This window comes from Dipteris shenzhenensis, chromosome 1 (genome assembly GCF_047967505.1).
Source record: "Dipteris shenzhenensis isolate YYH24624 ecotype China chromosome 1, Dip_SZ_1.0, whole genome shotgun sequence".
In the NCBI taxonomy this organism is placed as follows: Eukaryota; Viridiplantae; Streptophyta; class Polypodiopsida; order Gleicheniales; family Dipteridaceae; genus Dipteris; species Dipteris shenzhenensis.
Genome location: NC_141596.1, coordinates 27,763,194 through 27,790,262, shown reverse-complemented (window position 1 = coordinate 27,790,262; position 27,069 = coordinate 27,763,194). Strand labels below are relative to the sequence as shown.

The following is a 27,069-nucleotide window of genomic DNA, read 5'->3' as shown; positions in this document are numbered from 1 at the left end:
CATCCATTGTCACTAACTTTGTTTGGCCTCTACATCCATGAGCTTTAAGACTTTCATTATGACACTAGGAGGGGCCTCTCGCTCGCCTCTTAATTCAAATTCTCCTCTATGTAGACGACATGGTCTTATTCTTCACCTCATTTAAGGGCCTCCAGTGATACTTGGATGCATTTCACACCTTCTATGAGACATAATATGAAGGTCAATCTTGGTAAGACCTGAGTCGTGATCTTCAACACATTCAAGGGCAGCCACGCATAGTGAGCTCAAAGCAATTCCCCTTCGACGGGTTGCCAATAGAGATCATTGCATCTTACACATACCTAGAAGTGGTTTCTCCGGCCCAATCTACACCATGAAACCAGCAATGCAAGCCCAAATGAGCACGGGATACAGCACGCTTTCCATGCTTGAGTGCTAGTGCTTTCAATCTCATTTATAGGATCCTTGGACCAAGTCTCTTCTCTTTGATTCGTTGGTCCGCCTAGCCAGTATATCAGAGGTGGATTGGGCACATGTAGAGAGGCTCTAGGACCTATTACTAGCACCGATGATCCACAGTAAGCCATTTAGATAATCTTGGCTGAGTTTAGGGTCGCCCACCTCCAGCTTGATCTAGCATTCTACGTAATCACACACCTTCATTAAGTTAGGGATTTTGGTTCCACGACCTCAGGCCGACACAGGTTACCATGGCGGGCCTTATTAGCATCCATGACATTAGCAACTAAGGGTGATCATAGGTGTTGGTGTACTTGGACATGAAGATAGTTAAAGAGTCTTGGACTTCACATGGACGAATGCCTCCTTTTCAATAAAGCCTCGAAGCCGCCTCTATTCAGTCCACTTATCACGAGGCAAAGCACGTCATTCGGGAGGATCTCATACAACTACACACATAGAGGACCCAGTTAGCCCCTAGCGAACTTCCCATGAAGCTTGGCTTCCACATAGACAACTGCCTACAGATATCAGAGAAGGGCTTTCTCAATCTCCCAGGCTACACACAGACCCACCTCCCCCAGTTCTTGAAGATATCGATCGTTTCTTCTCACGAATTACATATCGAGACCGGACAAGCTAAGGGCAGCCTAAGGAGGGCCGCATTTGCACTCTATGCAATCTACAGAGGTTGAGTTAGAGGAGCACTTTGCTTTTCGCTATCCGATGTTACTATGAGATTTGAGGCTGCCATCATTGTCTTTTCAAAGATGGATTCGCACCCGTCTCAAGTCTCTTGGTTCATCTGGATCAGAGGCCAATCTTCCTTCATGAGGCCGTACGACACAAAGACCAGCTGCTCAAGACGTAGGGACAAGATCATGAGACCCAGCTAGAGTCCAATCATAAGGTGATTACTGATTTTTTTCAGTCAGATAGCATGGACTGGTGAAGCCCTCTATCCTTTCTCAAGGTTATGATACATCTCAACTACTAGCTTATGTTGACTTTCAAGTTCCTGTACAGTGCTGGCCTGTTCCTTTTTTTCTAGCTACCAAAAGACAACATAGGCTGTTGGCTGTCAGATGCCATGGATCTCCTCAATAATGGGGATCTCATTGGGACAATAAACCTTTATCCTCCTACACAGCATCCATAATGCTTCCAATTTTGAAAATATGTCTATGAGCTTTCTACAAGCGGACTCCTTGACTATTGGAGGTGACCAATAGTTTCTACTAGCAAACTCAAAAGTCCCATGCATCATAGTTAGACCCATCTGAGGTTGTCTTCTGATGGAAACCTGGAAGCGTCAAAATAACCCTTGGCATCTTATCTCTATTAAATAAAATGAGATCGAACTCTGAACAATTCCCAAAGTCTCAAGGGGATTTTACCCTCAATAAGAGATTCAAGCTGAAGAATTGTTCTTGAAATGACAAAAATAAGCAGCATAAACCTGAATACAAGCATACAAGGCAAAACCAGAAAATAGTGTATGAATAAATTTCTACAATTAATGTATTACAAAGTGCACATAACTCTAGGATTTATAAAAATCCATGAAGATTTGCCTCAAGGTGTGTGTCACTACAAAAGCAGGTTCTTATTCAATCTAGTGAGAAAAATTTTTTGCACAACCACACAACATGGCAAGAGAAAACTGTTTTATTTGTAAAAATTGCCTCAAGGTATGCCAACACTAAAGGATTTGCAAAATTAATGGCTTTGCCTCAGGATATTTGACAACATAAATTTTTCGGTGGTAAAAATTTATTATACGAGCACATAGACACTGTGCAGAAATGTCCAAACAAATGCACAAATGGCTCCCTCAAAAAATGCTTTTCGAATTTGGGCTCATGAAAGGTGGGCAGTTTTCAGTCCTGCTGTTGGAAACAGAATGCTCAATAAGGTGTAGCAAGGAAACATTTGGAAACTTATTATATTCTTGTTTATAAAAGTTATGTTTAACCAAAGGAGAAGGGGAAATGATTACATGCATAATGGCCCTAAGGGCAAAAATGTAAATTTCTTGGTTGCTTTTTAAGAAACTTTCTGACAACACTGCATTCAAAAGGGTCTACCTGAGAGCCATTGCTGGCAAAAGACAAAGTTATTCGTGTGAGAGCATCAAACATGGCAGGAGACCCAGCACCTTGCGCTGAGTTTGACCCAACTTCTTCATGATCAAACAGAGCCACCATTCTCACTCCATCCTCATCTTCCAAAGAATCATCGCTCGTAGCATCAATTAGTGCCTGTGAAAGAAGTACAAACGAACCATTAGAAGCGAAAACCCACAAAGAGGGAAAATAAATGTTGCAGTGGTCATCACACGAATTCCCTAGCGTATGAGCTTCCTTACAGACGTAGACATATCCAAGTTTGACATGATTAAAAAGTATAGCATTGGTGTATGCTAACTTGGCCAATTGCAGCCCCTCTTGCTTGAGTGGATGAGATCTTGGGGCTGGAGCGAGAAAAACTTCAGAAAAAGTGCTGCAGGGAGGAGAGAGAAAGCCATAGAGTGAAGTAATGGCATGGAGAGAGAGTGCTGCTGTTGCTCCGAGACAACGGGAAGAGAAATAGGTACTGCTGCTGCTCCAAAGGTGAAGAAAGGGGCAAATTTCTTTAGAGAAGAGAGAAGCCTGAAACTGTAGAGAGAGAAAGTGGCTGCTGTAGAGAGGGAAGCCTGGCAGAAGAGAGACAGGACAGCTGCTTTACCAAGAGGGCCTGACAGGAAGGTTGGCTGCAGCAAGATGGGGAAGGGAGGAGGGATGCTGCACCAAGGAGGGAGGAATAGAAATGCATGTGGAATTTTTGTGTGGAATGAGGGAGGGGAGGCCCTTCTTTTATAGGCCCAGCCCACCATCTGCCCAAGACGGCAAGTTTTTGGGGGGGCTGGGCTGGCCCAATTTGGCATCTTTTTCAGCCCACCAAATGGTGGGCTGACCCCTTCCTAATATCAAGAAGAATCTGATTTCTACCTCAGCCATCTCGCTAAATGGCTATAAGGTTGGTTATCGTTGTGCTATGTGACAACCGGTATGATGATTGTATTGTACGTACTGGGTCACTTTCTAGTGGGCTGTACCATCTAGATGCCTATGAAAAACAGACAACTATTGAAGCAAATTTGGTCTCTAAATCGGTCATTTTAGATTCACATTTGTGGCATTAGAGATTGGAGCATCTAAATGACAAAAGTGTAGTGAAAATGCATTCAAAGGATATGGTAGTGGACCTCCCCACCCATGCATGCACCTACCTGTAAGGGCTTCCTATTGGGCAAAATGCATCGGTTATCGTTTCCCAAAGATGGGGCCGTTGGTGCATCTAGGAAGTTGCATCTCGTGAGAGTGCTCTCAACGGAAGCAGAACAGAAGAGGGAGAGAGAGAAACAGAGAGCCACACAAGTTTTTGGTGGGTGCAGAACACCCTAATATATGTGTTTGAGTATTGTACATACCGGGGTAAAGGCACAGTGATCTTTAACCCCCACAACCTCCCACTTAAAGGACAATGTGCTTTTAAGGGAGAACAACCAGTGAGCATACTATCCAATGCCCATCAATACACGACAATACTCAAACCGTTGACTAGGTAGACTCTTCGTCAGCATATCTACAGGGTTATCATCTGTATGAACCTTGACAAGCTCTATGCGCTTGTCCTCAAGTACCTCCCTGATGAAATGGTACCTGACCTCAATGTGTTTGGTCTTTGCATGAAAGACCGGATTCCGTGCTAGCTGAATAGCACTCATGGAATCACTATGCAATGTCAGTATACCTGTATGAATCCCCCAATCTCCCACTAGCCGATCAAGCCATATAGCCTCTTGCAACCCTCTGTGACTACAACATACTCAGTCTCTGTGGTAGACAAAGCAACACACTTCTGTGCACGAAACATCCACGACACTGCACCACCTGCAAAGGTGAACACATAACCAGAAGTGGATCTCCTACTATCCACATGCCCTGCATAGTCTGAATCTGTGTACCCAAGTACACGCATGTCTCCTCTACCAAAGCAGATGCACATCTCCTTGGTACCCTTCATGTACCTCATAATGCACTTAACTGCCTCTCAATGCCTCTTTCCTGGATTAGCCATATACTGGCTAACAACTCCCACTGCAAATGCAATGTCTGGTCTAGTAGCTATCATAGCATACATAAGACTCCCAACCGCTGATGCATAAGAAACCTTGGCCATCATGACCCTCTCCTCATCTGATTTAGGACTATCTATATGACTCAGTTTCACATATGGAGGCAATGGAGTACTCACTGTCTTCCCCCCCTCCATATTGAAACGCTACAATACTTTTGTAGCATACTCCTTCTGTGAAAGCCAAAGGAGTTTCCTACTCCGATCACGCGTGATGCGCATACCAAGAATATGACCTGCAAGTCCCAAATCCTTCATATCAAAGACCTTATGTAACTTGGCCTTTAATGCATCTAGCTTATAAGTATTCTTGCTAGCCAATAGCATATCATCCACATATAGTGCCAGGAGTATCAGGCTATTATCCTTAGCTCTTTTAGTGTAAGCCAAAGGAGTTTCCTACTCCGATCACGCGTGATGCGCATACCAAGAATATGACATGCAAGTCCCAAATCCTTCATATCAAAGACCTTATGCAACTTGGCCTTTAATGCATCTAGCTCATAAGTATTCTTATTAGCCAATAGCATATCATCCACATATAGTGCCAGGAGTATCAGGCTATTATCCTTAGCCCTTTTAGTGTAGAGGCAGTGATCAATTTCACTCCTTCTAAAACCCTGGGACCGAATGAAAGCATCAAACTTATGATACCATTCTTTAGGCGCTTGCTTAAGACCATAGAGACTCTTCTTCAGCATGCAAACTAAATGCTCTTTGCCCTTTTCTTCAAAGCCTTCCGGTTGCACCATGTAAATTTCCTCATGCAGATCCCCATGCAAGAAAGTTGTCTTGACATCCATCTGCATAAGCTCCATATCCTCTGCTGCCACTAGGCCAAGCATGCATCTAAGTGTGGTCATCTTCACAACAGGAGAGAATATCTCATCAAAGTACACACCCTTCTCTTGCTTGAACCCTTTAGCGACCAAATGGGCCTTGTACCTAGGCACATCATCACCTGTGACCTTCATCTTGTAGACCCATTTACATGGCAATGCTTTCTTTCCATGTGGCAAAGAAACCAAGTCCCAAGTCTTATTCTTCATAAGTGAACTCATCTCTGATTGCATAGCATACTCCCACTTGCGTTGATCCTCGCGCATCATAGCCTCTCTGTAGCAAGAAGGCTCCCCGCAATCAATAAGCATCACAAAGTCTACCCCTGAAACAAACCTATCAGGCGGTCTAGACACTCTAGATGATCTTCTCAAGGGCATTTCAGCTTGTTGTCCCACCTGCATATCAGCCACATTTGACTCATCATTTCCACCAATAGATGATCCATCATCTACCCTTGATTGTATACCTGTGGGAGTACTTGGTGATACCATTTCTTGCACATTTGGTGCATGGACAACTTGCTGTATATCAACATATGCAGGTGGATTCACGTCCTGGAAAGTTATTCTCCTCATTTCCACATCCCTCATGGATGCCTTATGCATCCTCTTCTCATTGAAGGCTACATCATGGCTGCGTATGATTTCTTTGCTTCTGGATCCTAGAGACGATAGCCCATCTCTCCACTTTCACCATAACCCAGAAAGATGCATTTCCTAGACTTAGAATCTAGCTTCTTTCGAAGCTCTTTTGGCACATGTGCATATGCCTCCCACCCAAATATACGCAAATGAGAGTAAAAGAGCTTCTTGCCACTCCCTGCATCTTCAGGAATACCACCATCCAAACTCTAACTAGGTGATCTATTGATCACATGCACTGCAGTCTTCATTGCCTCAGCCCAAAAACCACTAGAAAGACTTGCATTGGAAAGCATGCATTGCAACCTTTCTTGAATGATACGGTTCATCTTTTCTGCAACTGGATTTTACTCTGGAGTACGAGGGGATGTGAGCTCCCTCTTAATCCCACGTGTATCACAGAAATGCTAAAAGTCATGAGAGAGATACTCTCCACCATTGTCAGTCCGTAGGCATTTAAGCGTTCTACTTGACTGATTCTCAACCAAGGCCAGCCATTTCTGAAATACGTAGAACACATCACTCTTCCGAGCTATAGCATAAGCCCACACTTTCCTAGTTGCATCATCAATGAATGTCACATAGTATTCAGCTCCGCCTAATGACCGTATAGGCATAGGACCACATACGTCTAAATGCACCAAATCAAGCTTTTCAAACTCTTTCTTTCCCCCTCTTTTATGGGCTGATTTAGTCTGCTTCCCATAGAGACAGTGCTCACAAAATTCAAAATCAGAGAAACTCAAATGCGGTACATAACCCAAACGGCATAAGAGTTTTATCCCATTTTGGCTCATATGGCCCAACCGGCAATGCCATAAAGAAGTACTTGGCTGCTCAGTTATTACAACATGATCAAACACCCCTGATACATGTAAGGGATACAAAGTCCCACACTTGGCACCCCTGGTCAAAAGCATAGAGCCCTTTTGAATTTTCCAACTTCCAGAACCAAAGATGGTCTGAAAACCTGCATCATCTAGCTAGCCCGTTGAAATGAGACTCTTGGTCAACTTAGGCACATGTCTCACATTTTTCAAAATAAATGCAAACCCATTTGCAAAAGAAAACTTTATGTCACCTACTCTCACTATGTCACATGCATAGTCATTTCCAAGATGCACACAACCTGTCTTTCCATTGTCATAAGTAAAGAACCATTCCCTATAGATAGTAACATGGAATGAAGCACTAGAATCGAAAATCCAATCCTGGAAATATGCATCATCTAAAGTGGTAAGCAACTCTGCAGATAAACTACACATGAAGAGAATGTCATTGTCACTATTATGTGTGACTGCATTGATCTCCTCGATCTTCACTTTTCCTTTGTCCTCCCTTGGACTCTCTTCCTTCTGATTTGCATCCCAATTTGCATTCTTTTTCTTATCCTTTTGCTCTCTTTTAAGCTTGTAGCAATCCTTTTTCATGTGGTCCTTCTTACCAGAATAGTGACACTCAATGTTCCGTGCCCTGGACTTACTACGGAACTTCTCTCTTTCTTGAAACTTTCCCCTGGACTGTGATCTGTCCCTTTGCACATTTAAGACTGCATCCTGCTTATTGCCTTCCATTGGCTTCCATCTAATCTCCTCGGCCAACAAGCTACCAACCACATCATTAAAGTTCAATACTCCACCAGGTGCAAAGTTACTGATAGCAGTATCCCATGAGGATGGTAATGAGAAAAGAGAAATATTGCTCTCATTTCCGCATCGAAATTCAGCTTTTGAGCTTGAAGCTGACTGAAAATGATATTAAACTCATTCAAGTGCAAAGCTATTGATACTCCCTTCTTCATGTGCAGCTCACACAATCTCTTCATGAGATAGACTTTGTTTGAGGCAGTCTCTTTCTCATATATAGCACACAGCTTTTTCTATAAAGCTTCCGTAGTCTTTTAAGTGACTATTGTGAAATAAACTGTCTCCCCAAGATGAAGTCTAATGGTAGACTTTGCCAATGCATCCAACTCATTCCATTCATCTGTGGACATAGCTGCAGGCTTAGCTGCAATCCCTTGCAAGGGTTTTATCTACTTCTTTTGAATAAGCACATCCCTTATCTGTTCTTTCCACAAAAAAAAGTTTGTCCCATCAAACTTTTTAATGCTGAAAAACTCCTTTTCAGACATGGAAGAAAATGCCATGATGCAAATAAAGCAAAATCCCAAATGCTAGTGCCTGCAAGAGAGAATCACACCAAATACCAGGTGCACCCAAATGTGTATGCCACAATAGAGTGAAATATCACCAAAACTCAAAGCTCAAAGCATCAAAAGATACAACTCACTCATGTGCATGTACTATACATCCATATGAGCAAATCTGGCCCAAAAGAAAATGCCAACTGCAATGGCAATCCAAAATGCCAATAAGTGCCAAATGGCTCAAGCATAAACACCATCCATGGACATATGCATCTACAATATCTCATCCAAGAGAACATATCACTATCAGTGCATCAACTGCAATGTGTCAAAGCTGTCCCTCAGCACAAAATAGTATCCATGTGCAAAGCGTCCATAAAAAATAGCATCCCACAAGGCAATCTGGGCCTATCAGCGCATCCAATAAGGATCGCAATGCATCCAAATGGCCTATAAATCATCCACTGCAACCCAATGCACACCATGAATGAGCGCACATGGCTCAAACTGCAACCAGAGTGATCTGCATAAGGTATGCTCAAGAAATCATGGTCCCACGACAATGACCGCTACTAAAAATAGAACCTGAGATGCCTCAAAACATGGGCACCATTGCATAATCGGACTCAGCAAGACAATCTGCAAATGTCTATCTTCTGTTGGAACTCCGAAATCCCAATCGATGAGTGAGAAATGGGAATCAACACTTATCCACTGCCATGTGATAAACCTTAGAATGAAAAATGCATAACAGAGAGACGAAATCAAATACACAGAGATCTATAACTCTGAAAATACTCCACCGAATCGCGTAAGAAATGACAAGTAGGGTTTTTTAGGCGTCTGGAATGCAATGGGACAGACGGTTTTAAAAACCGTGGTCCCAATCACTGGGTCCAACACACGGACTGAAAAACGTTTCTGAAAACTGATCTGTTTGTAAACTCCACCGGAGTATGAATGATGAGCGACATAGAAGTTTTAGGACCTTAGTCTGCAAATGGTTGCTCCAAACTTGAGTTCCAACACCCGGGCAAAAAAACGTTGAAACTGACACAGTGAGTCAGAAATCCAACGAAATGATCCCAAATTCAAGAATGAAGGTGTTTCCAAGCTCTTGAAGTGAAATGGACACCAAAAGCAGGCAATGGTTGCCTCTAAAAGTCAATACGGAGTCTCTATCGTTGAACGGAACAGGGAAAAGCTTAAAAAAATGAGTTTTTCTTTGAAAACACTTAACAGGCTCTCAAAACCACTTCACAAAACCAAAGTGACTTTTCCAAAGGTTCCTTCAAGGTCTCTGCGCACTCGGATGCAAGTAAAGTCACCCACAAAGCTTCCCACAGAGCTTCTCCTTCCTCCCACAGAGTTGCTGAGCTTCTAGGCATTCACGCACGCTCAGCTAGATCACCCAGGCTCTGATACCAATTGAGAGTGCTCTCAACGGAAGCAAAACGGAAGAGGGAGAGAGAGAAACAGATAGCCACACAAGTTTTTAGTGGGTCCAGAACACCTAATCTTCTTTTTCATTCATTTATATATGTGTTTGAGTATTGTACATAACCGGGGTAAAGGAACAGTGACCTTTAACCCCCACATCTCGTGCATAGTGGTGTATGCAGGCCAATGCAGGTCGGCTGGTGCAGATTTGTCGTACATTGTATGGATCTGCCGTACAATGACGTACGGATCTGCGATATGCTGTACGAACCTGACGTACCCTGTACGGATTTGCCGTACATTCGATCCTACTACTGGTTTAGGTGACGATCATCAACGCTGGAGCTCAGCCCCCCTTCAGGTTCACGTTGTGCATTGTTTACTTCTTTTATCACGTTGTGCAGCGCATACCTCTTTTTCTGTTATGCTGTTTTTGAAGGCCTTGAAGGCTCCATCCCCCGCTTTCTCTTTCCCCAAAAAATTGGGGCAAATTATGGGCTGAAAGCTCTAACAAAGTTGGCCCCCTTCTGGGCTTGTTTCGGATACGAGCTTGCTAGTATAACAGTAATTTTAAAAGGGGCAAAATATAGGCTGAAAGCTCTGAATAATTTAGCCTCCTTCTTGGGGCTGCATAGCAGCATACTAGTATTGCTTGATATGGTGCCAGTCTGCTACAATGCTTATGCCTCATGCATGAGAATTGTTACTGCTTAATGCTTGAGCCTTGAGGCTTCTATTGCAGCTTGCTTGGCATGTGCATTTCTCAACACAATTAGTCTATAGATTACAGTTTACTTGCTTGTTCTACTTCTCCCAAAATATATATATTGAATTATGCTCGTGTGCATGCCAACATGACAGGTCACAGGTCATAGCAGCAGAGAATTACTGCATAGCAACAAAGAATTACAGTATAGCAGCAGAGATTTACCATGCCTAAACCTCCAAATCCACTTTGGGAGATCCATACCACTATGATTAACCCCGCAGTGGCAACGGGGTCAGGAACAAAGAGTGGAAGTGCAATTATTGCGGTGAGCCTTTTGTGAGCTCAACGACACGTCTTATTCTCCATGTGTCTCGACTTGGTGGTAGGGGAATTGGTGGAAATCCTACTGTTTCTTTTGAGATTGCGTAGAAAGTTATTCGAGATCATCCAAAACTTTGTGGTGGACCTAGTACCATACCTACTGCCTTGCAGGATGAGGATTTGTTGGGGCCTGAGTCTCACACTATCAACCTTGATGATGCTATGGATAGTGACTCTAGTGCTATTGGTTCCTCTTATGCAGAGAAGAGGGCTAGGAAAGAGGGCACTGCTTTTGCTACATCGTCACCACCATCCACCGCTATGCCTACTTCGAAAAAGAAGCAAGGGACTTTATCAGGTGCATTGTCCACACAATCTTGGCAAAAAAGCGGCAGCATTTGGCAGATATTGAAATTGGGAGGACTATGATTGAATGCAATTTTGCTTTCAATCTCCTACAAACACCACAGTGGAAGAGGATGATCAAGGCAGTGGCAGTTGTGGGAGCTACAGATACATGGACAGGTGTGACATATGGTGCGATGAGGACATCTGTGCTGGAGGAGGAGATAGGCAGAATTAACAAAGCTCTTGATCCTATCAAGGAGGTATGGAAGAAATTTGGTTGCAGCATTCTGTCTGATGAATGGAGTGATGTTAGGAGGAGGGGCATCATTAATATATTGGTATCCTCATGCCTTGGTACCTATTTTTTGAAAGATGTTGATGCACGTAGAGGAGGTGCTAGCATTACAGGTGAAGTCATTTTTCAGCATATCTAAGCAGCTATCATCGAGATAGGGCAAGAGAATGTGATCCAAGTTGTTACAGACAATGCAAGCAATTGTGTGAGGATGGGAGAGCTTGTGGAGGCAAAGCTTCCTACCATTGTATGGACTCCTTGTGCTTCACATTGTCTCATGGAGGACATCGGTCGGCTCCCTTGGATTGCTAGTGTGATGCAGACTGCTAGTACCATTGCAGCCTTCTTTAAGAAAAAGCCCAAGGCCTTGGCCGAGTATAGCAACTTGGAAGTTGTCCGGCCATCGAAGACACTTTGCATACATGCACATTGTTTTGGAGCACCTTCTTGCAGTGCATGCAGCTCTTCAACAGAAAGTGGTGTCTCAGATGTGGTTAGAGTGGCCTGACTCTACCAGCTCAAAGAGCATGACAGTACAGAGGATGTGCTTGGATCACTCACTTTGGACTGACATGGAGTCCATAGTGAAAGCTCTCCATCCTTTATTCGTTGTCTTGCGGGTGACTGATATGGAGGGAAGTACTCTTGGCTTGGTCCATCATTTCATGGAGCAGTTGCATGTTTCGTTGTGTACATGTAACTCCCTCACACCTGAGAGGTAAGGTTGGTCTATGAATATGTCCATTATATTAATAAATAATGAATCATCACGTATCATAAATCCATTATCCGTGTTTATTACAATTTACAAATTATGTTGATATGCAGATTGAAAGAAATAAGGTCTCTAGTGGATACGAGATGGCGGTTCATGCGTATGCCCATCCATGGGCTTGCAACACTTTTGCATCCCAGTTGATTTATTCAATAAGCCGGAGTTACTTGCGGATAGAGATGCCTACACAAGGAGGCTTTTTTCACAGGATGAGCAATTGGAGCTCGACTTGGAGCGCTTTCTCAGTATAGGAATAGTGTGGGCATTTCCTTCTCTAGACCCACGTCTAGAAGGAAGGAGATTTGTGTAAAGCCAATTGAGTGGTGGGAGACATATGGCTACTCCACTCCTCGAGTGCATAAGTTGGCTCTCCGGATTTTATCTCAGGTGAGAGCTGAGACACCATACATGTATCTTTGGCATTTGCTAATCCTAGTTTAGTAAACTGTAAATGTAGATGATTCTCACTCCTTGAATCTTGATTTGTAAATGCCAATCGGGATTCAAAACCAAAAGGAATGTGCAGCAAGAGCATGCGAGAGGAATTGGAGCTCCTATTCTATGATCCATACCAAAATAAGGAACAAGTTAAGCACAAGGCAACTCGAGCGACTGCCGTGCAAACTTAAGGCTTATAAGAAAGCTTAAAAATTTGGTAGGTCCAATGCAGGTAAGATTGGTAGCTTGAGTCTATTGTAACATGTTCTATCATCTATGATTTCGATTCTAAATATATATAGGAAATTCAAATCACAACAATGAACATTGAACATACGCTTCTAAATGTTGTTGCAGGCGGATCCTACAAGCATTGACATAACCAAGTTGCCTACTTATGCTAGAGTTGAAGCTGACGAGGAGGAGATATATGCACAGCTACATAGAGAGCTAGAGACCATAGATAGATGAGTCACTCGTTTACGTCGTAGATCAGCCATTGCTATTCCAGCACGGAGAGACACAAGTAAGGGCAACGGCAGAGGCAGAGGCAGAGGCAGAGGCACGAGTGGTGGAAGAGGAGCACGAGGTCATGGTTGTGCCATCCGACGTGGCCATGGGAGAGTCCTAGCTGTGGCCAATACCTCGTCAAATACACCTATACGGTCTGCCTTGGACGAGGAGGAGGGGGAGGTGGAGGAGGAGGAGGAGGAGGAGGTGCCTGAGGAGCCACAGTATGATAGTGAGGGTAACACTATCACTGATGGTGACTTTGGATCCAGCAGTGGCGGTGACCTAGCAAATTCAGACTAGGATGAGTCCTGAGAGACTTGACTCTTGAGATTCGAAAGTTTCTTTTCAGTTATATGTATGAGGATTCAGATTTCATTCATGTCACATGTGACTACTAGATTGTTGGCAATGGCCCAGTTATTTATGACATATGTTTAAACTTTATTGATCTATGATGATTGACTATCATTTATGTAACCCTCTAGGCTCTTGTTAAGTTGTAATTTGGAATTTTGAATATGAGATTGTTGGTTTGCACTTTAAACCTTAAAGTTGTGAGTCATGACTTGCAAGCCCATGAATCTTGAGTCTTTACTTTTAAGTTTTAACTTTTAAGTCTCGAGTCTTGAGTTTTAACTTGCAAGAAGTCCCAAGTCCGGAGTCTTGGCATTTAACTTTTAAGTCTTAAGTGACAAGTAACAAGTCTTCACTCTTAACTACATTATACAATGTACCTCTAATATGTTAAAACTAGTACCTAGTCATGCTACCAAGTTGTACACTAAGCCTACACTTGTATACTAATACATACTTATATTTTTAATATTTAATATTTAATATTATGTCTTACGTGTCTTATCTTTAAGACACTTTAGACACTCGTGTCTAAAACGTGTCTAACGTGTCGTGTCTTAACGTGTCTTACAACCATGTGTAAATAGGCAACCTGGGCCTCATTGCAAGACTGACCAAAGTATCCCATGCATCCTTGGCTATCTTGCAAGACCGAATGTGAGGTATAACCTTCATCTTGCTATTCATGGCAAACACTGCATGTGCCCATGCATGTTGGAAGGTCTGCAGCAGGCACTGTGGAAGTAGTGGTAGATGAACCAGAAATGGCAAAAGTGGTTGCAGTGGCAGCAGTTCCCTGAGTATGACCACATGGGCTAGTTGGAACCATCAAGCTTGTCTTAATGGGCAAGCATTCCAACAGACTGATGGTGAGCCATTGCAAAAGAGAATCCCCAAAAGAAAATGACTGGCAAATGTCAAAGCCTCAAGACTACAATGCAATGAGCTGGCTGCTCCAAAGCCAGCTACAAATCTGCAAATGCCAACCCAAAAATGACAGCAAAAGCTTTGCAAATGCCAAGTAGGCTGCTAAAACACTGAGCAAAATGCAAAATCTGTCCCCAAAATCTCCTGCAAGAACCTGTCCAAGAAAACACTGTGTGGGGGTTAAAGGTCACTGTGCCTTTACCCCAGTTATGTACAATACTCAAACACATATATAAATGAATGAAAAAGAAGATTAGGGTGGTTCTACACCCACCAAAACTTGTGTGGCTCTCTGTCTCTCTCTCTCCTTCTTCCATTCTTGCTTCCATTGAGAGCACTCTCAACTGGTATCAGAGCCCGAGTGATCTAGCTGAGCGTGCGTGAATGCTTGAAGCTCAGCAGCTCTGTGAGAGGAAGGAGAAGCTCTGTGGGAAGCTTTGTGGGCGACTTTACTTGCATCCGAGTGTGCAGAGACCTTGGAGGAACATTTGGAAAAGTCACTTTGGCTTTGCGAAGTGGTTTTGAGAGCTTGTTAAGAGCTTTCAAAGAAAAAGTCGTTTTTTGAGCTTTTCCCTGTTCCGTTCGATGACAGAGACTCCATATTGACTTGTAGAGGCAACTATTGCTTGCTTTTGGTGTCCACATTACTTCAGGAGCTTGGAAACACCTTCATTCTTGAATCTGGGATCATTTCATTGGATTTCTGACTCACTGTGTCAGTTCCTGCGTTTTTTGCCCGGGTGTTGGAACTCAAGTTTGGAGCAACCATTTGCAGATCTGTCAGTTCCTGTGGACTCAGGAGGTCCTAAAACTTCTATGTTGCTCATCATTCGCACTCCGGTGGAGTTTACAGATAGCTCTGTTTCCAAAAACGTTTTTCAGTCCGTGTGTTGGACCCAGTGATTGAGACCACGGTTTCCAAAACCGTCTGTCCCCTACCTGTCAGTTCTTGCGCGATTCGGTGGAGAATTTTCAGAGTTATAGATCTCTGTGTATTCGATTTCGTCTCTCTGTTATGCATTTTTCATTCTAAGGTTTTGAAACCTTAGATTTATGCCACATGGCAGTGGATAAGTGTTGACTCCCATTTCTCACTCATCGGTTGGGATTTTGGAGTTCTGGCAAAAGAGAGATATTTGCAGATTTTCTTGCTGATTCCGATTATGCAATGGCGCCCATGTTTTGAGGCATCTCAGGTTCTATTTTCAGTAGCGCTCATTACCGTGGGACTATGATTTCTTGAGCATACCTTATGCAGATCACTCTGGTTGCAGTAGCAGTGTGCGCTCATTCGTGGTGTGCATTGGGTTGCAGTGGATGATTTATAGGCCATTTGGATGCATTGCGGTCCTTATTGGATGCGCTGATAGGCCCAAATTGCCTTGTGGGATGCTATTTTTTATGGACGCTTTGCACATGGATGCTATTTTATGCTGAGGAACAGCTTTGACACATTGCAGGTGATGCACTGATAGTGCTATGCTCTCTTGGATGAGATATTATTGATGCATATGCCAGTGGACGGTGTTTATGCTTGAGTCATTTGGCACTTATTGGCATTTTCTTTTGGGCCAGATTTGCTCATATGGATGCATAGTATATGCACAAGAGTCAGATGCATCTTTTGATGCTTTGAGCTTTGAATTTTGGTGATATTTCACTCTATTGTGGCATACACATTTGGGTGCACCTAGTATTTGGTGTGATTCTCTCTTGCAGGCACTAGCATTTGGGATTTTGTTTCATTTGCATCATGGCATCCTCTTCCACGTCTGAAAAGGAGTTTTTCAGCATTAAAAAGTTTGATGGGACAAACTTTCCTTTGTGGAAAGAACAAATAAGGGATGTGCTTATTCAAAAGAAGCAGATTAAACCCTTGGCAGGGATTGAAGCTAAGCCTGCAAATATGTCTGAGGATGATTGGAATGAGTTGGATGCATTAGCAAAGTCTACTATTAGACTTCATCTTGCAGAGTCAGTTTATTTCACAGTAGTAAATGAGCAGACTACGGAAGATTTGTGGAAGAAACTGTGTGCCACTTATGAGAAGGAAACTGCCTCTAATAAAGTTTATCTCATGAAGAGGTTATTTGAGCTGCAAATGAAGGAAGGGGTCTCCATTGCTTCTCACTTGAATGAATTCAATATTATTTTCAGCCAGCTTCAGGCTCAGAAGATGAATTTTGATGCGGAGACTAAGGCAATATTTCTCTAATGTTCCTTGCCATCCTCATGGGATACCTTCCGTACAGCTGTTAGTAACTCTGCACTTGGTGGAGTACTGAAATTTGATGATGTTGTGGGTAGCTTGTTGGCCGAGGAGATTAGACGGAAGTCTATGGATGGCAACAAGCAGGATGCAGCCTTAAATGTGCAAAGGGGCAGATCACAGTTCAGGGGGAAGTCCCAAGAAAGAGGGAAGTCACGTAGCACATCCACGGCACGGAACATTGAGTGTTACCACTGTGGCAAGAAGGGCCATATGAAAAAGGATTGCTACAAGCTAAAAAGAGAGCAAAGGGATAAGAAAAAGAATTCAAATTGGGGTGCAAATCAAAAGGAAGAGAGTCCAAGGGAGGACAAAGCAAAAGTGAAGATCGAGGAGGTCAATGCAGTCACACATGATAGTGACAATGACGTTCTCTTCATGTCTAGTTTATCTGCAGAGTTGCTTACCACTTAAGATGATGCATATTCCCAGGATTGGATTTTGGATTCTGGTGCTTCATTCCATGTTACTCCCCATAGGGAATGGTTCTCCACTTATGATAGTGGAAAGACAGGTTGTGTGCATCTTGGAAATGACTATGCATGTGACATAGTGGGAGCATGTGACATAAAGTTTTCTTTTGCAAATGGGTCTGCATTTGTTTTGAAACATGTGAGACATGTGCCTAAGCTGACCAAGAGTCTTATTTCAGTGGGTCAGCTAGATGATGCTGGTTTTCACACCACTTTTGGCTTTCAGAGTTGGAAAATTCAAAAGGGCTCCATGCTTTTGGCCAGGGGTGCCAAGTGTGGGACTTTGTATCCCTTACATGTATCAGGGGTATTTGATCATGTTGTTGCAATAATCGAGCAGCCAAGCACTTCTTTGTGGCATTACAGGTTGGGGCACATGAGCCAGAATGGAATGAAACTCTTATGCCGTTTGGGTTATGTACCGCATTTAAGTTTCTCTGATTTTGAATTTTGTGAGCATTGTTTCTATGGGAAGCAGACTAAATCAGCCCATAAAAGAAGGGGAAAGAAAGAGTTTGAAATGCTTGATTTGGTGCATTCAGACGTATGTGGTCCCATGCCTACACACAGTCATTAGGCGGGGCTGAATACTATGTGATATTCATTGATGATGCAACTAGGAAAGTGTGGGCTTATGCTATAGCTCGGAAGAGTGATGTGTTCCAGGTATTTCAGAAATGGCTGGCCTTGGTTGAGAATCAGTCAGGTAGAATGCTTAAATGCCTACGGACTGACAATGGTGGAGAGTATCTCTCTCATGACTTTCAGCATTTCTGTGATACATGTGGGATTAAGAGGGAGCTCACATCCCCTCGTACTCCAGAGCAAAATCCAGTTGCAGAAAAGATGAACCGTACCATTCAAGAAAGGTTGCAATGCATGCTTTCCAATGCAAGTCTTTCTGGTGGTTTTTGGGCTGAGGCAATGAAGACTACAGTGCATGTGATCAATAGATCACCTAGTAAGAGTTTGGATGGTGGTATTCCTGAAGAGGCATGGAGTGGCAAGAAGCCCTCTTACTCTCATTTGCGTATATTTGGGTGTGAGGCATATGCACATGTCAGATGAGGAGAGGGCCATGATGGCCAAGGTTCCTTATGCATCAGCGGTTGGGAGTCTTATGTATGCTATGATAGCTACTAGATCAGACATTGCATTTGCAGTGGGCGTTGTTAGCCGGTATATGGCTAATCCAAGGAAAGAGGCATTGGGAGGCAGTTAAGTGCATCATGAGGTACATGAAGGGTACCAAGGAGATGTGCATTTGCCTTGGTAAAGGAGACATGCGTGTACTTGGGTACACAGATTCAGACTATGCAAAGGGCATGTGGATAGTAGGAGATCCACTTCTGGTTATGTGTTCACCTTTGCAGGTGGTGCAGTGTCGTGGATGTCTCGTGCACAGAAGTGCGTGGCTTTGTCTACCACAGAGGCTGAGTATGTTGCAGCCACAGAGGGTTGCAAGGAGGCTATATGGCTTGATCGGCTAGTGGGAGATTTGGGGATTCATACAGGTGTACCAACATTGCATAGTGATTCCATGAGTGCTATTCAGCTAGCACGGAATCCGGTCTTTATGCAAAGACCAAACACATTGAGGTCAGGTACCATTTCATTAGGGAGGTACTTGAGGACAAGCGCATAGAGCTTGTCAAGGTTCATACAGATGATAACCCTGCAGATATGCTGACGAAGAGTCTACCTAGTCAGCGGTTTGAGTATTGTTGTGTATTGATGGGCATTGGATAGTATGCTCTGTCACGGGGGCGTGAAATTCTAAGTACTTTAATGTACTACAAGACCGTGACAACTTTGGTTTTAAAAGTCCAAGCGTGGGCTTAATAATGTGTAATTGTGTAATTAAACGCGGCATGGTGCCTAGCACATAAGCGTAATTAATCCCTAGGCCCAAAGGCATTCCAAGGAATTAAAAGAGTGGTTGTTGGAAAATGATGACGTGGCATTTTTAATGGGTCCCCTAGAGGACCATGTACCTTCAGTGGCCCCCCTAGAGTTCCAGGTGGCCAATGGAATTGCACTCGGAAAAGAGAATGCCTTTGGGTTGAGCCTACGGGTTAAGTGCACTTATGTGATGGTGTTATATGCTTGAAAGCCTTGCGAAGGCTTAGTGAATTGGGGCTGCGTGCTCAGTTGCAGGGAAGGTCTCCCAGATGCAACTTGTAATCATTTCACTGTGAAATATAAAGAAATACCGAAAGGGGCGCCACGGTGTTTGGGGCCAATCGGGTGCACTTGTCTATGTCTGTTGAGCAGGGGCATTCTAGCCTCCATCCCTTTTTCAGTGGTTTTGTTTGTGAACAAATGGGTAAATGCCAAATGGTGATCATGCAATGGTTAATGGTTGTGATATATGCTTTGTGAGCTGTAAATAAGTGCTGAAGTGATTAAAGGTTTAGTTCCACTGCCCTCTGAGTGATTAGAAGCCGGTTTCATGCTCACTGGTTGTTCTCCCTTAAAGGCACATTGTCCTTTAAGTGGGAGGTTGTGGGGGTTAAAGGTCACTGTGCCTTTACCCCAGTTATGTACAATACTCAAACACATATATAAATGAATGAAAAAGAAGATTAGGGTGGTTCTGCACCCACCAAAACTTGTGTGGCTCTCTGTCTCTCTCTCTCCTTCTTCCATTCTTGCTTCCGTTGAGAGCACTCTCACACTGCCCTGCAAAAGCATGTCCTGCAAGAAAAGTGACCAGCCCAAATCAAAGGGCAAATACCTTCAAATCTATCCAAGGAAAATCTGAGTACGATGTGCCCACAAATAGTGGCTAAATGTCCCTGCAAAGCAACTTCTGGGGCATGAAAGCCAAGTGGAGTGCACAGAAGACACGCCCCAAATTCTGAAGGCAAAGTACGCAAATCAAAGGGCAAATGAAAATCAAACCCAAATTTGGCTGTATCAAGTAAAAGTGACTGCAAATAATAGCAAATCTAGCAAAAGCCCAAATTTTGTGGGGCAAATATGCCGAAAAGAGGGCGAATTGGTAAAAGCCCCAAAATAAGCTGTAATTTTGCAGATGTGACCAAATCTGCTGCGATTTCTTGCCAATGTCATTGAAAAACCCTAAATTTCATATCAAAGCAGCCAAATGTCACTGCAATGAGTGCAAATGTAACAAAATAATGTGCAAATCTGAAAATATCCCGCAATCTACCAGCAATGGATCCAAAATCCTCAATTTCGGAGGTAAAATAGAGTCAAAAGACGAAATATACTGCAAAAGCCCCAAATTGTAACCAAAAGGAGCAAATGTCACTACAAAATCTACATATGTGACACAAAAGCCCCAATTTCTAGAGCAAAATCACCTCAATGTCACTGCAACAGCTCAAAAGCCTCAAAATACACCCTGAAATCTGCAAAAGCACTTTTACAACGTGGCTGAACTGCAAGAAAAACAAGCTGTTTTCAGCTGTACGGAGATCCAAAGTCACCCAAAACTGTGTGGACGGATATGCAGAGGCTGTACAAATTGTTTACAGTCAAAAGCATTGATTTCGTACATCCGTGTGGTCATCCATATGGACCGTACGGGCATGTACGAGCAGAATGGTGTCCTTTTTATAGCAACTAGTCAAAAACAACGAAAAAAATTGAAATCGTATCTGAAAAAGTCAAAACAGTTCCCTGACTATTTTCCGACTCTAGAAACAATTTTCTACATTCAACGCTGCTGCAAAGTTGTTCCAGTACCAAGGAAAGTCAGCGTACATGTTGGCTGAAGGTCCGGAGGAGGCTGGAATGCAATCCTGCTCTCGCTCTATTCCATCTCTGTCCTCTCTCATCTGGGCTTCCCGAGGGAACACATGCAGAGGTGCCCTAGCACTATAATCAGCAAAAACGAGTTGCACTGGGATTGAATTGTTGCCTGGAAGCTGAGCTGAACTGAAGGTGAGCACAGGGGAAGGCAAGTAGGAGCAAGAGAACCTGCTCTGATACCACTATTGGGTGCGGGGACTAATGGAATGCAAAGAAGCAAGCAACAACTGAGAAAAAACGAAGTACTTGCAAATGGATAATGAGAAAGTACAAGTGGTGGCCAATATAGCCCCCAAAGTCAACCAAAAGTATTGACCAATGAAGTCAACCTGAGGGTTGACTGATCCTAACTAGCCTACAAGGCCATACCAAGGCTAAGTGCTAACCTTGACGCCCTTTGGGTAAATTTCTCTTTGCAGCTCTCAGATTCCAGCCTGGAGTGCCGCTTTTCATCTCTTTTACGCCAACCCACTCGTGTGTTTGGAGCAATCTCTCTACGCAAACTGGTGGGTGCCCTTTCCTTAATCTTTCCATTTTTCCACCCCCCCATTCTCTCCTTGCAGCGATGTGTTTTTGCCTTCCCTCAGAGACAAAGTCTCTTGGTGGTGACCCTTGTTTTGGCCAGAGGGGCTCTCATGGCAGCACCCTCGACTCCCCATGCCGTTAAGGTCCTCTCTCCCGAGAAGACAAGCAACTGGAAGCAAGCGGTGCAATCCCTACAAGACAAAGCAGTGATAGGCATGATTGTGGATAATAGCTTTTCCCATGAGCTTATCGTATAGAAACCAAACGAAGAAAAGACGTATGAAATGGGAATTCATACGTGACCATATCAAGTTTTTGATAATGATGAGGAGGAGGGAGAAGAGAGTAAGAAGTTGACCATTGAGACTCTAGAGCTAGCAGATTGAAGCTAAAGTCTTGACTTTTATAGCCTCATTCCCTTTTTGCAGTCTCATCTAGGCTTTTATAGTTTTCAGCTTTGATGCTTGAAAGTTGAAAGTTGAAACTTTTTTGGAAACTTTTCCTAGACTTGTCTTTTAGAGTTTTCAGACTCATGACTCTTCAATCCTTGATCATTGATGTATTCGCCCACTAATGATGAATCATGAAGTGACAAGCCTTTCAATGTTTGTGAATCTAGATTCTATAATTGTCTATGGTTTAAGATATAGTTTTGGAATGCTTAAGTAGTTGAAACATGAAACTTGAATTTGTTAATAAAATTTCATATACTTTATGTTTTGAAAGTATGAAAAATTTTACGGCCGCGTATGGTTCAGCCAAGGGCATTTTTCCATACTATACTATCATACCCCATATGCATATGCCATATGGAAACGTATGGAAAAAACTATGTTGTGGGTCTCACTCCTACGAGGCGCCAAGTGTGTGATGGGATCCAAGCGAGCTTAGCACTAGATGGTAACCACATTCAAAATGTCACTATCTACAAGAGTGGAGTCTTCCTTCTCCAACTAGGCTCACCTGACACCTGCCACTTGTGGAGCAAAGCCCCATTTTCCTCGGCCCGCATCTAATGTATCTCTTTTCCTCAATACCATGGTTTCACAGTTGGAATATGGACATAACCTATCACGTACCCCACTTCCCGGTGACGCTCCGCTTCATGAGGCTCCTGATGGAGTTTAGGGCCATCCTTCCGTCCATTGGTCGCGCTTTTGGCACAGTGCTAGAGTCTCCACTGGACATAGCAACTTCGCTTGTGGTGGACGACGGAGTTCGTAGACTCAGGCTCATTGTCGAGAGTCTGGAGTCCCTCCCGAAGGAGATTTACCTTGAGACCCTAGATGGGAGAGAGTTCCATCATAGGGTTGATGACTCACGGTTACCAAGACAGTGCCTACGGTCTAGACAGATGGGTCACCTCACATGTGACTGCCCTAGGAGACCAGCCCCTCCCCCCCTCCCTCCCCGCAGACTCAACCGAGGCAGCAGATTCTTTGGGAGGTGAAGTAGGCTCATTGTTGCAAAGGCAAAGGTGCAGTTGGAAGCCATCTGTTTGCAAGGGGCAAGGCAACAGATGAGAAAGAAAGAAAGAAAGAAAGAAAGTGTATTAAAGTCTTCAGAAGACCGATGGGTCTATGAGACTGTGAAAAACCTGATACAATAAGCTGTGGTAGTGGAGCTACTAAACGAGCATCCACACCAATGCAAAATGCAAAAAAAATGCAAAATGGCAGTACTAAATCCTAAGTGCAACATAGTCATATCTCGACTATATATATCAATCTCAGCATCATCGTCGACATCATCATAACCATCATCATCATCATCATCAACAGCAGCAAAAGGATATCAGGATGGATGAGGCTGTGGAAGTGGAGGCATGAGGTCAACAATAGAGCGTTGTCGCTCCCCTAACGGTGCAGTCTTGGTATGTCTCCTGGTTGCTCTACGTCTAACCAGGGCCACTGCGACCCCCGTCGACCCTGAACAAGGAGGGGATGTCCCCAAGTATGATCTGTGAGTCAATCCTCTGTCTGAGCTGTCGAGTCACAGGCTTCGGGTCACGGTCATGTCAAGGTCTCGTCTCATGGGGGTCTATGTGATCTGGCTGAAAGAACTCCGTGATAGAGCTCTGAGAGGTATCAGTCGAGGAAGAAGTCTGCTCCTGTCTCCATGCTCGGAGTATCCTATCTCGGTGTCTGAGTACTTCATGAATGAAACCAGCCAAACATCGCTCGTCTGGGTAGGAGAGGAAACGGGCCAAACCCCATAACTATCTCTGAAGAGGCAGTAGAAACGCCCTCGGATCTCATAGTAAACAGGACACCTGAAGATGAAATGCTCCTCTGTCTCAACCTCTTGCATGTCACACAGTGTGCATATGCGCCTCTCCCTGGGTAACCGCTCTGCTCTGCCGCTCTCGATACGAAGTCTGTGTGAAGAGACCCGGAACTGCTCAAGAGAGATCCTCAACGAGTGGGGTAGGTGAATTTGCGTGTATCCAAGTGGATCAATGAAACCCTCTGCTGTGATATGTAAGAGGTGATCTCTGTAGAAGCCCAGCTTCACTAGAAGATCACTCGGGCCCAACCAAGTCTGGAATGTGTGTAGCTGTAGTAGATCCTCACGAATAACCTAGTTGACCTTGTGTGATAGGAGGCAAGAGAAAGGAGCATCCATGCTGTACTGGAAAGGAGGTAGTCCGCCCATGTGAACCCTAGTCCTACAAACCATCTCTCTGTGTGTGCATACCAACACCTCTGGTCTCTCCCTGCTGCAAGTGCCATAGAAGAGGACAGTGCTAGCCATGGTATCCTGCTACGCCCGGATGTGTAATCCCCATACTCCCTAACTCGGTACAGATACGTAATGACCTGAAATGCAGCATCTAGATGTAATGGGGGTGACCCAAACTCCGCCCGAATAATCTGCTGAGGGACGGATGGCTTACCACGGATCATCCATGATAGCATGAGAACCTGTAGCCACTCCACCCTGGCCCATTCTGTATCTGACAAGTCTAGCCCCCAGCATGGACTGCCACACATCCCTGCTAAGCAGACTAAGGAGTCAAAAAGCAACCCTTTGGTCCGTGGATCCTGAAAGTGAGAGCAGAAGCATTGTCTCTCTAGTCTAGACAATGAAGCATATCCTCTGCTAAGGCGTGCATGCATCGCGGGTCTCATGGTAAAGATGGGTTCGGAAAAGACGCCCAAGATAAGTTTATGATGAAACTACCTCAACAGGGGACCCATCAAATGCGAAATGCTCATCGCGGATGACGGCTCGTGATGTATTGAAGGTCATAACCTTGGTTTTACCCAAGTTAACCTTCAAATCATGAGACTCACAAAAGGATTGTAGTGCATCAAGGTGTCTCTAGAGCCTCTTTGCTGAGGAGGACAAGAGAGCCACGTCATCTGCGTAAAGTAATATCCGGATCAGGGTGCCCGCGAGAGAGCAACCTACCCCACCTTGTGCCTGCATCACTGTCTCGAGCTCATCGATGTAGAGGCCAAACAAGGTAGGTGATAATGGACACCCTTTGATCCCGATAGTGCTCATGATCTTGTCTGTCCATCCAGATCCTATCCGGACTCTGCCTGAAACTCGCTCATAAAGTGCCATGACAACCCAAATGATCTCCTGGTCGTAACCCAAATCCTGTAGGTGTCGTATAAGGCAGGCTCTCGGAACGGTGTCAAATGCCTTGCAAAAATCCACAAAGCAACAGTAAACCCTATGCTTCCGTGCCCTCGTCTCCTCGATGATACATCTGAGCGTGAGAATATGGTCCATGGCCCCATGATCCCGCCTGAAATCGGCCTATCCCGCTGCTCTGAGTCCTCGACACTCCGCAAATCTGTTAACCTCGGAATCAAGTACTGATGCATAAATCTTGGACATGACATGTCTAATCATAATGGTCATGTAGTTCTCTGGGTTCATGGGATCCCTTGCCTTGTGGATGGGTGAGATAGTATTGATGGTCCAGCTGCATGGAAACCCCAAGCAAACAACTTCATTAAATAGCTTCGGGGCTAGGAGGTTAATCCCATATGCAATGAACCCAGTGCATAGTCCCTCATAATCCTTAGCTCGGCCATTATGAAGTTTCATTACGGCATCCTTTACCCCCCCCCTAGTGAACAGGGTGCAGGATGTGGGGCATGGCATATGTGATAGGTTAGGGGCTGGCTGATTTGGGATATCATAGAGCGTGCGTGCATAATCAGACCACACCTAAGTGTCAGTGAGTGGTGGGGGGGACTGTCCCTCTAAAAATCTCCGCCAGAAGTCCTTAAAGTTGTTACTGAACAGAATGTTCAGTAGCTCCTCCTCGTTCCGGCGCACGAAGTCAAGTTTCTTCTTGCGTACTGGACAACAATACTCGCGTAGCGTCTCTGGTTCGCTCAAAAGGCTGTTTTTTGTTTCGAATCTAAGCTGACGGCGTAAAGCCTTACACTCATCATCGTACCAGCTATTACAGGGTACCGTCCTAGGCGGTGGTGGGCGGGTGGTGTGGGGGGAGGCATGAAGAGCAATCTCGTGTAGTGAGCGAGTGACTAGGGCAGCACAATCCTCTAAATAAGGGTATAAAGTCAACGTATGCGAGAAGTATGTACAGACGACTAGAGTAAGTATGTGAGTGATCATGATCAAAGCGTATATCATGGTAGATGGAGTAAGAACTCAACGGGGTAGAAAGGGCTGTGCGGCGGGGGGTAGAAATGCTAAAGAAAAGATAGGTATGGTTAGCCCTGGAGGGAGAGGTACTACGGTAAAGTCAGTGATGCGAGATGTGAAGGTAGGGGATCCCATGATGTAGTCCACAACACTGCAGCCTCCCACATGTGGAAAGCAAGTGAAGCCACCTGATGCGGGCCATCTCTCAAGGCCATTATAGATAATGAGATCATGCATCCTACCAAGGTCTACTAGGGCCTGCCCATAAGATGTGAGCAGTCCTCATCTGTCAGCGAAACTCGTAGCATACCTGCCTCCTCGAGGTCAATGTCTGGCAGTAGAGTGGAGTCATCCCTGAAGTCGAGAAGTGGTGCCTGACGAGCGCATGTCCTCGCGTTGCAGTCCCCAACTAGCAGGACTTCCCCGCAGCTAGAGAAGTAAAAAATGGACTGATAAAGAACAGCAAATGGGGATGTCTCATCCTCCCCTCGAATATCTCTGGCAAAGTGGGAGGTCTCGGGGGGGAAGTAGCAAACTGCAATAAACAAATCCCGGCTATCCATGTGTCGAATCCAGATCCAGAGAAACCTAGAGTGTGGATCTCTATGCTCCACTGAGATGGCCCCCAAAAGTGTGGATCTGTAAAGGACTGCGACTCCTCTTGACCCTCGAACCCCTCATGTATCCCTCGTCTCATCTCTGTAGGCGGACTCCTATGTATACCCGCCGCTGACTACTGGTAGTGGGCACTCTGGACTCTGATGTGTCTCTGTGTAAAAGACTATGTCGTGACCTATATAGGATTCCGAGAAGCTCCCTGGTTCTGACCATAAGGTACCATTACAGTTCTAGATGGTACAAGATAGGGTCTCGGATGTCTGGGTCTCATAGACCCCACCTCCCTATACGGGGAGAGGTGGGTGCTTGACGGGGGCCTGTAAGGAGTCGTCCATCTCGTACTACTGCCCACTTCCCCTCCTTGCGGGCCTGATCCCGCTGCTGCAACAGAAAGCGCCT

The 27,069-nt window shown here is 44.4% G+C and overlaps 1 protein-coding gene across 2 annotated transcripts in view; it reads right to left on the bottom strand.

The window, feature by feature from the left end:
* Window positions 1-27,069, bottom strand: part of LOC147905644 (Zn-dependent exopeptidases superfamily protein) — a 74,403-nt gene that overhangs the window by 7,088 nt on the left and 40,246 nt on the right. For both annotated transcript variants that reach the window (XM_087373731.1, XM_087373721.1), the window contains exon 8: window positions 2,529-2,702. In XM_087373731.1, the coding sequence (XP_087229857.1) occupies window positions 2,529-2,702 (174 nt within the window). The remainder of the gene's footprint in view (window positions 1-2,528; window positions 2,703-27,069) is intronic.